The sequence below is a fragment of the Leptosomus discolor genome, chromosome 3, assembly GCF_034619465.1.
Source record: "Leptosomus discolor isolate bLepDis1 chromosome 3, bLepDis1.hap2, whole genome shotgun sequence".
Taxonomy (NCBI): Eukaryota; Metazoa; Chordata; class Aves; order Leptosomiformes; family Leptosomidae; genus Leptosomus; species Leptosomus discolor.
The window spans coordinates 60,758,805-60,775,998 of NC_141393.1; the positions used below are offsets into that span (position 1 = coordinate 60,758,805).

The following is a 17,194-nucleotide window of genomic DNA, read 5'->3' on the forward strand; positions in this document are numbered from 1 at the left end:
TTCTAGTTTTGCAATGAAGCATGCAGAAACGATTCTGGAGAGCCGAAAGGCCAGTCTGACACCCCTGGCAAAAGGCATGGGACCCTGTTATCTGTCCTCACCGACGGCTGGGATCTCTGCCTTGTTTATGGCATACACAGATTTCCGAATTAGATCCATAATTAGATCCATAGGAGTGTAGTATTTTGCACAGTTTCATACCATTAAAACGCTAGTCGATCAGTGGAAAAAAAAAAGTGTGGGCAGAGCCTTTGTGCTAAAGGTTTCTCCTAATGGTTCCTTGGGACCAAATGAGAGCAGGGACGCCCTGTGTAAAGTGCTGTGCAAATACAGGGTAAGAGCTGACGTGCTCCACAGATTAGATACAAAGGAAAGAGATACTGAGATACTGATAGACTCAAAGCATAATGAAGGGAGTAGCTAGTAAAGACATGATTAAAATAAATAATTAGGAAAGTGGTTTAGTTAGGCAAGTTAATTGGCTAAGCTGTTTTTATACATGCTGGAGATTTTTTCTGTACTTTTAGGCAGGCTTATTGCTGGAGTTAACAGTAGATGTACCTGAGAACGGTGGAGCATAAGCAGCACAGCACAGGTCTGCTGACTGATGGGCTTTCCTTGACCTCCCGGGTTGGCTCTGAGAGCACAAGAGCAGAGTACAGCCTCTGGATTTCTCATTCCTTGGCCGCCCTGCTGAGACAGCCAGCACATGATAATGGGGTTTGGCCACTAATGACCACTGTTAGATTTGAACCTGTGACACGGAGATGAAAGCCCACGTACTCCATTCCCTGTCCTCAATCCATCTCGCTCTCTGCCTTTAAAGGATTTAATTAAATGTTGAATACAATTAACTAGAAGTAGTCCTCTTCCTGAATGATGCAGAATGAAATAGCACTTGACAGGAGAAGGCAATGCTCACAAATGAATTAGAAGAGATTAATTTTGCTGAATTTTGATTTAACATTCTATATCTCAACAAAGAATTCTTGATCTTCTCCTTGCACCTATCATGAGACCTATTTCAGATTTAAAATGAACTTTAGTACTCTTAGCAAGGGAAGTACTGAGTGAGAAAAGGTCTCCATCTCCTAGCTAAGATCCTTATTCCTCATCTATGCAGTTAGTGCTTACAAAATCATTGACAACATACTGTCTACACTGCCCTGCTAATCAATTGAAAAAGGCTCTGAGATCTTAACTTCTGAGCGATTCGTTTCGTATATTCCTATATTTTGTGGGTCCTAACATGAGCAGAGGCAGATCTGCATAGGCAGAGGCATCAAAATGAGCAGCTGGATTTCTGATACGTGGTTTTTATATTTATTGGTTAGCAAAAAAGGAAAAATAAAAGAAAAAAGAGAAACAGTGTTACCTCCTTTTTCTGTTTTGAATGAAGTCAAACAGGATAAGGTTGAGAAAGTAGAGAGGATCCATGGGTGTGTGAAGGAAGAGAAGTTTTCAAGAAACACAGCATTACTATAGTGCAATGGAAACTTCAAAATTTTTTCCTTTTATTACCATGAAGAACTATGTGGGACCTAATCCCTGCCCTAAAACATCAATTAACGAGTATTACTGTTTTCTACTAAACCTGATAGCCACTTCCTTTGTTTCCCTTTTGAAGACAAGAATGAGCTTTTTTTAAAATGGCATTTCCTGAGCTGGAATTCTTTATTCACCATTTTTTCTTTTTCTGTAACAGATTACTTCTTGACACTTGATGAACCTATGAATAACATAACTACCACCCTTGGCCAGACCGCAGAACTGCACTGTAAAGTCTCTGGCAATCCTCCTCCAACGGTCCGTTGGCTGAAAAACGACGCACCAGTTGTCCAAGAACCCCGGAGGATCTCCTTCCGTGCCACAAGCTATGGGTCTCGACTGCGAATAAGGAACCTTGACACTACAGATACTGGCTACTTCCAGTGCGTTGCGACTAATGGCAGAAAAACTGTTTCTACAACTGGTGTGCTGTTTGTGAAATTTGGTAAGTTTTCTCCTTTTCAAGTGTTTAAACTGTGACTTAGAAAAACAGGAGAAAAGTCTGTTTAGCCACTGAAAATGAACATACTGATGTTGTGGTATCAGCCACTGGTCTCCTTCAGCCTCTTTCTGGGAGCATCTCTGGGATGGCAATTTATCCCCTCTGCCTGTTTGTTCTTTGCTCAGCTGAGATGCTCATGTTGCCAGCTGTAACCGTACCTTTTACTATTTAAAAGCCTGTTGGAAGCAGGACTGAAACACAGAGGTCACTAAACAACAATGTTCATTAACATGCTACATGAGTGGATTCAGACCAGAAGAGAAAAAATATTTTGTTCCCAAGTGCCTGAGTGACCACCTTTGTCTCTAGTAAGTCAGAAATTTCAGCTTGCAGTATGGACTGAGGGCATGTTAGTGAGATGATATATGCACACACCTGTCAAGTAAAATAAGCGCTTTTTCTTCAGAGTTTATATTGAGATAATTGCCTTCAAAGCTGATCTCACAACTGAGGAGATTCCAAACAAGAAACAGGTTTTGTGCATCTTCTCCTGAACCTCACAATTCGCTGAGATGAAGGTGTTCGCACAGAGTCCTAGTTCCTCTTAGGAACTGGACAAATAACACACAATGAATGATGTATGTTTCATAGTCTTTTTTCATAAATCTCCCACATTTTCTAAATTCTAGTAAGAAACCAATCATGAGATATTCTCATAAGGCAGTTGTCCTTTAGCCTGTATCTGAAATGTAGGAGATTTTTATCTCAGTAATGATACTTTCATTGACACTTCTGTAGAAAACAGTGAGGTTTTGTCCTTTTTCTGACTGGAGCAATATTTAATCTCACAATTAAGTTTCTAGAGAAAATACTCATTAGTATGAACTTCCCTGAAATCTGCTGCAGCCGACTGTTTGGTCTGCGCTGTGCCGGTAAACGTGCACTCCAGCCTGCTCAGCCCTTCCAGCAGCTGCCAAAATATAAGCACCGAGGGCAGTAACAACAAAACCCTCTCAGCCAAAGCCCACTGAGGCGAGAGCAAATTTGATCAATGCATCTGAACCAGTCCTGGGTTGAATTCCCTGATAAATAATGAAGACTAATAGAGGGAAATGATGCTGTGTTCTCCCAGTTATAGTCACAACATGCTTTTGTACAAGCCTTCTGTGGTTTGCTGTAACCTTTCCTGTGATGACCCAAGACCCAGTTGAAATGCAGGATGAGTGCCTCACCTGGTTATTGTCCTTGTCTGCAACATTTTGCTGACAACCACTGCTGCAGGATACAATCTTGTCTTTGGTACTGAGAAACTGCAACTTGTCTGTTAAACTACATAAACCACATCCAACATGACAGACTGTTACTTTTATCTTTTAAAAGGTTTTCAAAAGCTTCCTGCTTGCTACCTCACCATAACTCATCACACTGTTTTTCTTCTGTCACTTTTCCAGGTCCCCCGCCAACAGCAAGTCCAGGATCATCGTAAGTTGTTTCATGTCTGTTATGTTGATTCATTAATCTTGCATTTCAGCAGTCAGAAGTTCATTTTTCATTTTGTGTGACAGGAGCACTTTTACATTCCACTTTAAGTCAGATAGTATGGTAATTTATTATAACTGAATTATCTGTCTTGTAGCTATATTTTCATGTTATCATGTCAACTCCTATTTCATACCCTAGACTTCTTAATTTCCAATGTTATTACCTTTAGATCCTCTGGTGCCTTCAGTCTTCAAACTGATTTCAGTGTACCAACAGGTATGAGTAGAAACTGATCTTTATACATGCCACAGCCCAATCTGGAAAATATTTATCACTAGAAGTAGATTTTACTACCTAAGGGCCTCTTACTGATTTTAAGCAGACTGATGGTCATAAACTGTATCTGCATCTATCTGTACCTGTATTAGTAAACTGTATTAAAACTGAGTTTTTAAAGATTGAGTACATGGGTGGGACAACTCCCTGTATCCTGGAGCTCGGGTTTGGTTCCTGCTGCTGGGTCTGAGCAGTTGCCACGTTGTTGTGTTTTGGCAGCGGAGCTTCTGTCTTGGGTAGCTTTTGAGAACGTACATTTATCTTTCCCTCTAGTTTCAAGATACATGATCAAACTTGCTGACCTTTTGTAGTCCCTTGTTGTTTTCAAGTGTGGTCTTCAACTGTTCTGAAGTTTGAAATTAATTTTGTGATAGCGTGTCCAGTTTATTCACATCTTACATGCATGGAACAATACTGAAAACCTACCTCTTCTGGTGACGGAAGCTGCACCATTAGCAGAGAAATACAGAACCAACTAAAACATAAAATGTAGCTATTAATACAATTACAAGGGATGCCAAAGCTTGGGGATGTGAATGTCCCTGACTGTCCTTATAGACGATCATTCACAAAGTATTGCAAAGGATATGAATTAGGGGGAACATCTAACCACAAAAGGACATGCTAGGATGCCCTCTAATGGAACATCACAAAATGTGTTTTTGTCTTCCCATCTGAAGGTGCCTGACATGAAGTTACTGAGTTTGTTTTGGAAGGGAAGCTCTTTGTGATTGTGGCATTCTGGGGAGGAAAGCTTCGTGGTGCTGTGGGAAGTGGGGGCATATCAAACATTAAATTTTTTTTAAAGTGACTTAATCAGAGATTTTAACTTTGTTTTCAGCATTCGCTGCCCATTTGTATGCATGTCTACAAACACAAAGAATGTGAAAAGGTGAAAAAAAAGTGAGACATCCTCTTTAATAGTCCTCTTTAATAGTTAACTTTATAATTGTGCCTTATAATTTTTTAGCAAAAAAGATATTTAATTACACTTCATTACCCTGGGAGGTTGTGGGCTCTGTCTAGTAAGAGGTCACATTGTACTAAACATTGGAGAGAAACATATCCAAAGAAATGTGCAGAGGGATCTCCATTTTACTGAATGGAGAATGTTTAGATCCCTATAGAAGCTAACCAGATTTAATCTATGAAATAAGAGAATCAGGAAGGAGCTTATGACAAAGAAATTATAAACTTGGAACTCATACTAAATGAGAGTGAAAAAAGGTCCATGTACATCGTCTTGAAACTAGATCATATCTACTGCCAGTGGCATGAGTGCAAGAGCCGCACAGATAGCAGCAGCAGGTTAGGTCCAGCTGTGTGAAGTGAAATTGCAAAGAGAAATTGCATGTTGTGGAATGCAGGAGGGAAATTGCCTTGAAATCTATTCCTTGCTGTTTGCTGTTCTATCCATGCAAACAATATCTTGAGTATTGTATAGCCTACTAATGCATAGCCTTCTTCCTGTACAAGTTGGCAAACAAATTCGTAGCTATGAAATTAATGAAAATTTGGCGGAAATGCCTGTGGTAAAAGTGAGCCCATATTCCATAGGTTAGTGTCACAAAAAAGTGCTTGAAGGACTACTGGCTGAAGGCAGCAGTGCTCTTCAGCACGGGGAACAAAGGGTTTTGTACAGCTCTGCTAAATTTTCATGTCTGAAAAAGAAATTTAAGTTGTTCTAGAGATTAAAACAAATTTTTGATGGAAATTTCTTCAAATATGAAGAGAAGTTGGAGCCTACTCCCTGTGAGACCCTTTGAATGCATCAGCCCTTAGACTATTACAGTGTTTGATAGCCTTGATGCCATCTTAGGACTTCTCGTTGCTATTAGACCAGCAATAAGTATTGTCATGAGCAATACATGCTTTTATCTGTGAAAACCAACCTTATCTATGCCAGTCTCAATTTTCAAGTTCCAGGGAGATGGATGTATTACATAGCTGACCTCCCTCCCCGTCGTTTAAGATTCGTAGGAGTCCTATGGGGAAACACTTTCTTCAGGAATAGTCCTGGAACCTGGGTCATAAAATATCTTCCTGCTGTTTTTTCAAAAGTTAGGGCATTGGTCCTGGTCCTTTGGCTAAACTGGCTGTAGGTCTGTGGGTTCAGCTGATCCTGGTTCCCCAAAATACATTCACAGGATCCTATGTCTCTCTTCCCTTGCTGTGCAGGCTGACTGCTGGTGTTGCTCTGAGCAAATGGACACCAGCCATACATCATCCTACAGACATGACATATATTATTTTACAGTGGTTAAATGAAGGCTAAATATGGAAAGTGCTTTGGAGGATGTTGTGGAAATGAAAACTCATACTTGGATAGTGTGTGCTTTATCAGCATGAGTTTCTTGTCCTATGATAAGGCAATGAACAAAACTGATGGCAAGTAACAGCCTTTTCCAGTGGGCGTGCTTTTCCCATGTTGTCTTTATCAATCTGCTGTGAGTGGAAGGTTCTGTTCATTTAAGAATTTAATTTGAGGATCATGTTTTCAAAAAAATCCATACACTTAGCACTTTTTCTTCATATAATTTATAGGTGCAGAGTTCTGCACTGATACGATGGCAGAAAAATAGATGGGCCAACCGTAGCTTAAAAATGAAAAGGTTAAATGGGTGACTTCTGTAAAACCTTGATTTGCAAATCGTTCTGAAGTGAATGAAAGAAAATCCAGCAGAAACATACCACTGCAGTCCATAAGGAAATCAAGAACCCAAGGTATCGCTGCAGTATAAAGCACTGGCTGACCTGAATGTCCTTCCTTTAACTCTGTTGTGTTTGGCAAAGGTCAGCTTTAAAGCCCTTATCTGCGAGGCCATGGAGATACATTCCATTAACGTGCTCTGCTGCTCTGTGTCTCTGACATAGCTTGAAGAAGCTTCTTTTGTTGTTTTTTTTTTAAAAAAAAAAAAAAACAACAACCCATGCCTCTGCTTTATAAATAAATCATTATTTTATCTTTTGTTTTTCTGGAAGGTACAGATACAGCACCAGCTATAAGCAGGTCGATGAGCTGTGGGGAGAGTGCGAATGCCTCTGTTCCACAGTCCTGATGCGTGCCCAGGAACCTGGGCAGCCGTGCTGGCTCCAGCTCTCAGACTTCTGGAATAGTTTCCATGAAGTGGATGGTGTCAAGGGCACCTCCACAACAGGCAGGACTCTGGGGGGGCCTCTTCTGGCAGACAGGTTGGGTCCTGCAGGCTCTTGGTGTGAAAGGCCACCAGCAGCTAATTTAGCCCCTTCTTTTTTCCATGGGATTTATGAATGCAAACTCGAATTGAATTGATTGAATAATTTCAGGGAGATGCAAGGGAACATGTTTGCTAGTTAACTCGTATGTCAGTGTGTACTTGTGCATTGCATATTTCTGTGTGTATATATATATTTTGTACACACATACACATGCACCCCTGTAGCCATTGCTTCTAAAAATTTCCTGAAAGATCATAACTTTAACATTATTTTTGAAGTTCCCATGCTTCACATCACTTTGAAACTCACTTTTTATCCAAAGTCCACAGCAAGGTTTGGCCCTTTAAGGACATAGGAGTGTCTATCATAACCTCAGGTCTCTCCGGTTGCTACAGAGATCAAAATCAGAAAGGGCTGAGGTCAGGGCACAGCAGATTCCCAGAGATGAGAGAATTTAATATAACAATAGAGATACTTTGGCCTGGAAAATGGTTGTGTGCCCCATCTTTTCCATTATTATTTTCTTGCTTTTCTTATTCTGTATTGTTTCTACTACCTGGAGCAGTGGCCCTGTGCTTGCCCTGAACTTCACCCACTCCAGAAGAAAACCTAGGCATAAGTCACTGAAATTAGAGGAGGTAGAGCACACTTGCACTCTGTTGAGAACTGCCACAAGAGCTAGAGTGAGAAAGAAAAAATCGCCCTTTTACATGGTCCAGTCTAAAAATGAGCAAGACAAAGCCTGCTGGAGTATAATCTAGTGGGAAGAGTTCAGGAAAATGCTCTGTATATTCTGTGTTGGAAGCCCACGCACAATTTATTGTGTGGTGAGCATCTTTCAAAAAGTCTTAGCCTGCCTGTGAAATAGTTCACTCGACAGCACAGGCTTTTGACTTCATTACAGTGGAAACATCAGAAGAACATCAGAGTACCTCTTGGAAGTATTCTGTAAGTTTGCAAGACATGATGTTTTAGGTTTTAAAGGAGAAAAATGACTAGCTCATCAATGTTATTGCTCTTGGATGTGCAGTGGTTACCGTGTGGCAGAAAGACAACAGCATGAATGTAATCTAGACTGCATGTGTATACCACAGACTGGTACCTCCTGAGTAGAGTATATACAGTCCTTGTGTCAGTATTGCTCCTGAACAGTCCTTTTACTCTTAACGGAGCCTTTTCTATATATATAACCTAAATATGGTATTGTTCATTCTTTATTTAACCGCTGGGAATAAGAAGAGGAGAGGAGGAAAAGAGGAGAGGAGAGGGCTGTAATTTTAAGGGGCATTTGATTCATAAAATCAAATGGGGTTTGTGATTCCCAGAAATAGCTTGCAAGGCTTGTGAAACCACAAACCCCACAGGATTCTCTCATCCTCTTTTTTAGTGATTAAGATTTTTTTTCTTTTTTTTTTTTTTTTTTAGTTAAACACATCTGGGTTTTTTAGTAAAGCAGATCTTTTATACAGTGGCTCTGTGTGGCTGGATGTCAGCATGGTTCCTTCAACGAGAAAACACATAACCATTGGCCAGCATCCAGGTGAGACTTGGCCAACTGTGTATTTGATTGTGGATTTCAAAGAGTAACAGAGAGACTTTCCCCTTTTGGCCGTAGAAGCTAAATTTTGTAGAATAAAAACTGTTGATAAGGAGGCAAGAGTAGGTTCACCAGAGGGCCACTCCAGCAGCATCCTGAGACTGACCTCCCTGCTGCTGCCTGCCCGTGGCAACTGGCACCCCAGGGCTCCTGTGACTGGGCTGGGCACCAGGCTTGACCTCCCAGGATCCTGGTGAAGGAGGAGGGTTGATTTGCAGCCCTGTAACATGTTTTGTGGCTGTCACAGAAACTACTTCCCTGTTGCTTAGTGACGGTGGAAATTTTGAATGAGGACTGAAGGCAAGTTCCATGAGTTTTGGTGAAGGATCTTTTATAGCCCCACTGCATGTTGGTGCAACAGCTTGTGCATACTGCATATAGGATCTGAGATGCAAGCTTGAAGTGGGATATTCTATATGGAGGCCAATATAAATATATTTGTGCAAAAAATTCACACGGTATGACGATGAAGTCTGAGTGGCTGATGCTGACAGAAACCATGTTATGTTCTGTTGCATTACTTCATTTGAGTGAAAATAATACTCCCTTAGTTTTACCAGGGTCTGAGAGTCAGATTATCTGCTGTGAGCATGCCAGTTGTGGAATGGAAATGTTTCCAGGGAGAGCTGGACTTGTCCTCTTCACTGGGTCTTTGATCTGGTGCACACTATCTGCTATGCCATTGTCTCACCTTTTCATTTGTTCTGATTATTCTACTGCGATTTTCTTTGCGACATTCCTGTAGCATTGCAGGCAGTAAGGTGACTCCTGAGGCACCAGGGTGTATGGTTTAGGAGGCGGCATGCTCTTGGACTCTCCTGAGCAAGCAAAAATAAATTAAAAGCTCTGGGTAAATGTAGTACAGAATTTAAGAAGCCATATTTGTGTCTTCTATTAAATGAATAGGTTACAGACAGCATTCTAGTGCATTTTATCTACTTTAGGGTACTTACATAGCTAAATATACACATTATCTGAGATCCCAGGATCCTTTGCCTCTTTACCTCCTCTTATCTCCCAGACCACATGTGAGAAACTGAGCCAGAGTAAGATTAAAGGTGCATTTCAGTTGCCTTAACTGCAGCTGGTTGTGCTACTTCAGCTGCAGCTAAAGTCACACTGGTCACCTTGTCTGGGTTTGACTCCCTGGGGTGATTTGCCCAAGCTATTGAATGTGTAACCTGTAACAAAATAGAGTTGAGCTCTGGCTCTGGAGGCGCAGGCCAAAAGCTGTGCCACTGGATTATTGTTCTTGTCTGCTGTGGCCCTGCGTTGTCCACTGGTTTTCATGTGAGCAATGCTGCAGAAATCCAAGTTCTTTGCCACAGAGCTCTTATCCCAGCTCTTACTAATGAAGTGGATTAAACTGTGGTAAGTCTACAGAAAAGAAACTGGCCTGTAGTTTGGAGAAAGATTGACCTTAGAAAGTGCTTTTCACTTTTGAAAGGGTATCTGATAAAGATTTTTACAAATTTTAGCTGAAGTGTTCCACTCTTACCTGCCTGTAGTGCAAACAGAAAGCCCTTCTGTCTTCAAGTGGCATGAAGGAAAGGTATGACACAATATGGAGACCCAGTTGTATTATCTGAAAACAAATTAATTACACTGATGTCAATATTTTTTTGAGCGGGGAGGGAAAAATGAGTAAAGTATATTATGGCTTTAACATCGGGAGCCAGAGTTACCCAATGCATTTTTATAATAGAAGGGAAAAGACAATGTACTATTAAGGACTGGATTTGTTTTCATTCTGCACAGGATCACCCATAGCAACTACATATGCAAATAAATGTTTGGTATAGAAATGGCCTTTGTGGAATGCTACAGCCAGTATTTGAAGAAGATTTGTATTTTTGTTTCTAAAAGGCTTTAATGTGACCCAGTTGCACAGTCAGTAACTCCTGACATTGCACACAGGATTTATTTATAGCAAGACCCCAGGAGACTGGGGGAGTTGAAAACTTGACCCCCACATTTTGTTCCCCTTGTCCTGAAGCCAACTTGTCTGCTTATGAGCCGCACCGTTGCCTGCTCACCACATCTTTTTCAGGCACAAGGCTACACAGGCAGCTTAGTGCAGCATCCTGCTACAAGCAGCTCAATTCAGCAGCTGCTCTGTGGTACCCAGGGACGGGAACACAAGCACTGCTGTCTCGTTTCTTGGCAAAATCAGTTCTCAGCACTGCATGTTGGCCTTCCTCGAGAAGTGGTAACACAGTTCTTGTGCTAATTCTGACTGTGCATCCAAACAGGGAAAAGAAAAGGTATGTACGGTGTATTTTATATGGTGAAAGAGTTTCTTTGCATGCCCACAGAGGTCAGAAGGAGGTAGGCAGTGTGGATTGTGCAAGTCTTACAACCCACGGTGGAAGTGAAGATGAAAAGATGAAATTGCTTTTTCTTGCTTCGGAAGTCCTCAGCTTTCAGCATTTTGGAAAGTCTGGATCAGGTCTTGTGCCTTTTTATATTTAGCTGCTTTTTAGTATGTTAATTTAACCTTGCTGCGTTAGTCCTGTTGCACTGAGCTTGCTTGACCATGTTTGATAAATCCTGAGGATAACACTGAAAGGTGAGTTTATGCTGTCGTTATAAACTAGGCTCAAATACCTTATTGTAATTTTTTAACACTGTGAATCTAGGGATATTTCAAATCCCATGCAGGAACTGAAGGGCTGATACATAAAGTGCAGATAAAGCATAGATTTCCCTTCTCTAATTGGTGATCTCAGTTGTCAGTGTTTGTACAAACACTTAAAGAAATCCTGTAATGATATAATTTGACCCTGAGTTACACACTGTGCATGTTTTCCTGATTTGTTTTAAAAGGAGCAAAATCAGGATCATTTTGAAGTTTCTTCTGTTGAGCAATAGAAAGGAAGAAAGAATCAGGAAAGGCTGAGAAGTTATATTACTTATGCTGATCTTCTCCTGCAGCCTTCAGGGTATTGGGTTTATGGAGACACTCTTTAACTGTTGCAAAAAAAAAAAAAAAAAAAAAATCATTATGCACAGTTGGCAATCTGTGTCTGACTAACTCTGATAATAAACTGAGTTCTTGTGAGTTAAACCAAATAGTCAGACCTGCCAAGTATTGTTCCTGTTAATGCTATATATCATGTCACACAGAGGCCTTTTTGCCACTGAACTCCCTGGCAGAAGTTGTCAGGGTAGGAGTTCAACCCACCCCAGGACAGAGGACCCATGCTACTAAGCTCTGTATGAAGGCTGCAGCTAAGAGTGGTTGGAAAAAAATATTGGATTTTATTAAAAATATCGAGCCTCCAATATTTGGGTTTATTCCATTTTGAAATGAAGCTGAGACCATGAGATCTGTTTCTCAGAGAACAAATGTTGCATAGCCCCTAGCCCAGCATATATTCACTTGAGAGGAGGAGGATGCTGGCTCTGCTTTAGAACAGAGGTATAACCTGGTTTTCCCATATTTCATGTGGTCATTCCAGGTAACAGCTATTTTGAAGCCAACCCAAAAATTCCTTCTGGAGCTGCTAAAAGATTGAGGCAGCAATTTTGTCCAAACCACTGTGTTTTTGTGAAGCATTCCAGTTTTCAGAAGACAATGTTTTCTCTCTAAGACAATTTTCATCAAAAAACCCCTCATTTAGCTCTAATCATAAGAGCAATTTAAATGACTTACAAGGATTTCTTTGAGCCCAAAGGCTGTGAGGCAAGATCTGACAATATTACAATTAATTTTACCCTTCCTAGACCAGGTCAGGTTACAGTACTGGCTAAACAGAGCCTGTCTTTGTGCTGCTTTAGTTTGGAAAGGACTTGCCCTGAATATATGTCTTGTCCTCAAAGAGGGCAAATAAAACCCGATGTTTTAGAGTGGCTCTGATTCACATGGGATTAGACCTGACCTGTGTTATGCTCGGACAACACAGTATCTTAAAGTTTCTGGCAGAGATTATTGGTCTGTTGTTTTATTTGCTTCTATTTACAACACAGTACCTTCTACAATGGCTCTTCACCGAAGAGTTGCTAAAATAGAGATGAATGCTGTTGTTTTGGGGAGGAGGGGCATATTTTACAATGTAGCCCAAGTGCCAGAGCCTCCTCCCTCCCAGTCCCAGGCTTTTGGAGCTTTTCTATGCTGTTTTGGGGGTTTGCTGGTCTGTCTTAAGCAGTTAAAAAACCAAACCAAAACAAACCACACTCCAAAAAGCTAAAAGACTGGAAACCAACCTTCTTGATTTCCCTCCCCACCAGCCTGCGATGGGATAAGACAGTCAATGTAAGACTTTGGTGTTGCAGGAGAATACATTACTTGAGTTTCTCTTGAATGACTGTTGTCTCATTAGCACTGTTGCCCAGTGTGTACTGGTGTTATTTCTGGGGAGATGAGTGTAAAGGTCTTTAGATGTAGGAGGAAAGAAGGGCAATAATTGTACAACCTGTGTCACGTACTTAGGGTATAAAACGATTTCTAGCTGTCATGGAATGAGGTAAATGTACCTAAGTCAGAAAACTGACAAATGAAACTGTGAATCAGTCATCTTTAGTGTTACGTTTTTCTGAAAGAGAAAATTGAACTTCTGTCACATGGAGCAAGCGTGTTTAAAAGTGTTGTATGGTCTTGTTTTACTTAAAACCCTACAACTTCTGGTGGCTGTATGTCCTTATAGCACTTTCCTGGGCTTCTGGCAGTTTGCACAGCCATGGGAGTTGGTCAGGTGTAAGGGGTGAAATAAAGAAATAGTCAAACATTTCAGAAACCAGTTAATGTCTGAGGTCATCTCCAAAGTACAGTGAGATTCCCCTGTGCTGTAAGGCCTTTAATTATAAGGGAAATCCTATTTAAAGTCTGTGTTTCTGTGGTTGGAATAAAATATCCTGCCTAACCAGGTAGTAAACCTCAGTGGGCAAATCTCAATCTCTTTCTCATTTTGTTCTTTTACTTTAGTGCTCAGCTGTTGTTGATACTTCTTAAACAAATCCTCTTCTGCTAGTTTCAGTTTGTGTTGATGGGGAACCAAGAAAAGGAGGAGCAATGAGGGGTCTGTCAAGAGGTTTATCAGATTGTAATGGCATGCAATGGCTCAGCTCTGGGCACAACTTCAAGCAGGTTTTTCTTTTATCTGCTAGCTGCCAGCCTCGCTGGGCTGAAAAATGAATTAAGATGAAACATTTGAAACATTAGGGTAGTTAAAACTCCAGTTGCGTGTGGTAGGAAATATTCAAGAGAACAAAAGATAGTAATAATAATAATTACAGTATTGCAAACAAAGCGTGGGTACTGGAAGGGGGAGAAGCAGCGTCTGTGGCCTCTGTGAGATGGATTTGTTTCCTGTCCTAGGCTCTCTTTCACCCACATGAAAAATTGTCTGTGTCCGTATGTAACCCTCTTCTTCCCCACCACCTCCCCTCTCCTCCTCCCGGGCACTTTATGCTTCTCCTCCGCTTTCAGATGAACTCAGCACCGAGGCTTTGCTTGTTCCCCTAACGAGACCTCCCAGGACTGGGACCCAGAGCCGTGTGCTGGACGGCTGCTTGTCCCTCCAAATTGCTGCCCCAGCCAGGAGCCGGGCAGCTGCAGATTTTCCTCCCTTAATCACTCATCTTTAGATCTTCTGAGTTCATAAATGGTTCTGTGATTATGGGGTGTTTCTGCTTCTACCTTGGATAATGTCCTACCTCCCTTGGGGTGGCCCAGCATGCCTACTGGGAGCAAGATCCTCTGCTCCTGGGGGAGGATGAGTACAGGCATGCGTCAGGCATCCCCACACTCAAATGAGTCTCTTTTGTGAAGACCACCTGAAAATCAGCGCCTTAAAAGGGCCACCCAATGCCATTCGCAGCCACACTGTAATCGGCCAACATCAGGGGTGTTGTGAGCAAGAGCCCCATGATGAAGGGGCTGTGAAAGCTCATGTGAAGCTGGAGGGAACAATCCTCACCCTCAACCAACAGTGCAGCTCCTTGTTGCTAGGATGTGTCAATCACACCGAGCTCAACTTCAGAGTTTACCCTGGGCTTCCGCAGCCTTTAGGAGAACCAGTGGTTTCAGTCTTGGGGCAAGTGTTTATTCAGTCTAGTAAAAACATTAAAAATGGGAATAAATCTGTTTTGACCCAAGGTGCTTTCACTGCTGCAGTACGGTGTAAAACCTTCAGAATGAGTTTTCCTATAAAGATAACATCATTGCGCAGCCCGCCTGTATGTAGTTACCTACTCAATGGCAATTTGTGTTACTTCATCACAAAATCATTAAGTGCGAGGAGGAAGATTATAAGGTGTTACATTATTTATCCTGATAATTAAAAACACGCGTGAGGCTCTAACTTTGGCCGTTCAAAGCAGTAACCTGCGCGACTTCAAATACTGTAAAAGGAGTTAATCATCGATTTCAGAATGTGTCAAGTTTATTGATCTTGTTAACAGGAAAATATGTGTAGTTACTTTGGTGGGGAAGGAAAGCAGCTATCATCTGACCTGTTATTAGTTGGATGCTATTATTGATGCCTGAGCCAACAAAGATCCATGTTAAGCAAAAATTAATTGCAAATGTTACCCTGCCTAGTTTTCCAGGCAAATTTCTTGTGTCAGTAAATTTACTTTAAATAAATACATTTTCTCTCAGTCCTGATTTTGCTCAAGATGAATGGGCGCATTCTTTTGCCACAGTTCTGCCCGGCAATTAACACGAAGAACACTTAGCAAGCTGATCACCTTTGAAAGATCATGGCTAGTTTAGAGATTTGGAGGTTTTAGAGGTGAGAAGAGACCATTGCAGTCCTCCATCTAATCATCCTGGGGACTACAAAGGCTGTAATACTTCTCTCCGGTATGTTATGTTCCAATTCCAGTGGGGTTGAATTAACTAGAGAACATCTGTGGGGGGGAAGAAGTGTCATGTTGATTTTATCTGTCTTTAACTTCTGAATATACTTGCTCTGTGTCAGTTCAAATGCCTTTATAAGATTCTAAATATACAAACATTGTTATCTTTACAACCCAACTCTTCACTTGGCCAGAGCGCATCTGAGAGGTCTCTTTTCTGTCAGCTCCTGGGAATTGCCATCAGCTCTGTTACCGCCTCAAGTTCTGTGTTGTTTGGGCTTCGTTTCAGCCAGTCCACTGTTTTGTCTTGGACAGTGTAAGGCCAGCAGACATGGAGTCACTTGGGTCTTTCCATGATGTGTGTGAGTACCGGCAATGCAAGGGCTGCCAGGCAGTTGGTTAAGTTGACAGCTGTGAAGAGATCATGGAGACATTGCCTTTTACAGTTCTTGGATGCAAGCTGGCTTGACCTGCTTGTGTTTAAAAGATCTGATTTTTTAGTAGGTGCTATCTAGTGTCTTCTTTAGTTACTTTTGGAATAGAAGCTATTTTGTTGTATTTGTATGACAAAAAAATAAATGCATTTACTTTGTGTTATCATTGACAGTTCCACCATTTCCATCTTGTGAGAAACAAATATGAATTATAGCAGAATCTCTTAATCTTGAACTTAAAAACATAGTAAAAACCTTTTCTTTACTGTTTGCAGCTATGCTAGTTTCAGAAATCTCCTTGTGCGATTTTAGTATTTGTTTAAAATTTGGTGGTGTCGGTTTTTCCTCTCCAACGAATGCAAATTAGCCTAGGCACAAGTAGCAGATGAGGATTTGACCTTCCATGAGAGTACTGTCTTTTGCAGATTTGAAAGGAACAAAAGATAATGAGAGAAAATATTATTTTAGCGACGATAAATGCGAAGGAGTAATCTGGCGAATGTTTGCTTTGCCTTGGGAGCTGTGTTTGGGGCAATAGCTGGCATCGGGAGCTGAGACTGTTTCAATGTGATCTCAGCTGCGTGGGGATAAACCCGGAGGAACTCCATGAGTTTCTGTGGAGCTGCTCTGTATTTTTCCTCGGTGTGAATAACACAGGAACGTTACTCCATCCTTGGCATGTAAGGCATTTTGTGAGACAAAACTGGCAATTGCCATCTTGCCAAAATAAAGTTCCTCATCTAGATAAAAGGAGCAATGGTATATAAGTACCCGTGTTTCCTTTGATTTTCGTCACACACACACTGTGCGTAAATCACTTTGCTACAGGGATGGTATGTATGCATGCCTTTTTAAATGATGTTTGGCTTAATCCTCATTTAATTTTTCATGCAGTTGTAAAATACATGTTTTCTATTACAAGACCACGATAAGAGTTAGTATTGATATGAACCAGCATTTCACCTACTAAAAGATAAAAACCGGCTTTTAGATTTGACAAAGTACAACTGCAAAAATATGCCAGGACAGACTCTATTAAAACAAGGTTCTAGAAACAGTTCTGTTATCTGAAACAATATTTTTCCAGTGAGGAAATGCATGAATATAAAATATAACATGCATATAACCTTATCAATACAAATTAATTTCAGAATTAAGGCTGAAATTTCGGTGTGACACAGCTCAGCCCATCGCACCGTGCAGAGGCAGGTTGGCAGACACAGCTGCACTTTCTTACCGAGAAATAGTAGAGCTGGATGTTATGTACCTTGAACATAGTTTGCATCAAAGTACCCAAGTAATGACGTGTAAATGCCTTAGAAATTTGTGATCCATTCACAGAGGCAAGTTGGCATA

At 41.1% G+C, this 17,194-nt stretch overlaps 1 protein-coding gene across 1 annotated transcript in view; it reads left to right on the forward strand.

The window, feature by feature from the left end:
* Window positions 1-17,194, forward strand: part of ROR1 (ROR family WNT receptor 1) — a 167,587-nt gene that overhangs the window by 124,974 nt on the left and 25,419 nt on the right. The window contains exons 3-4 of the mRNA XM_086462456.1: window positions 1,706-1,993; window positions 3,442-3,472. Coding sequence (XP_086318582.1) covers window positions 1,706-1,993; window positions 3,442-3,472 — 319 coding nt within the window. The remainder of the gene's footprint in view (window positions 1-1,705; window positions 1,994-3,441; window positions 3,473-17,194) is intronic.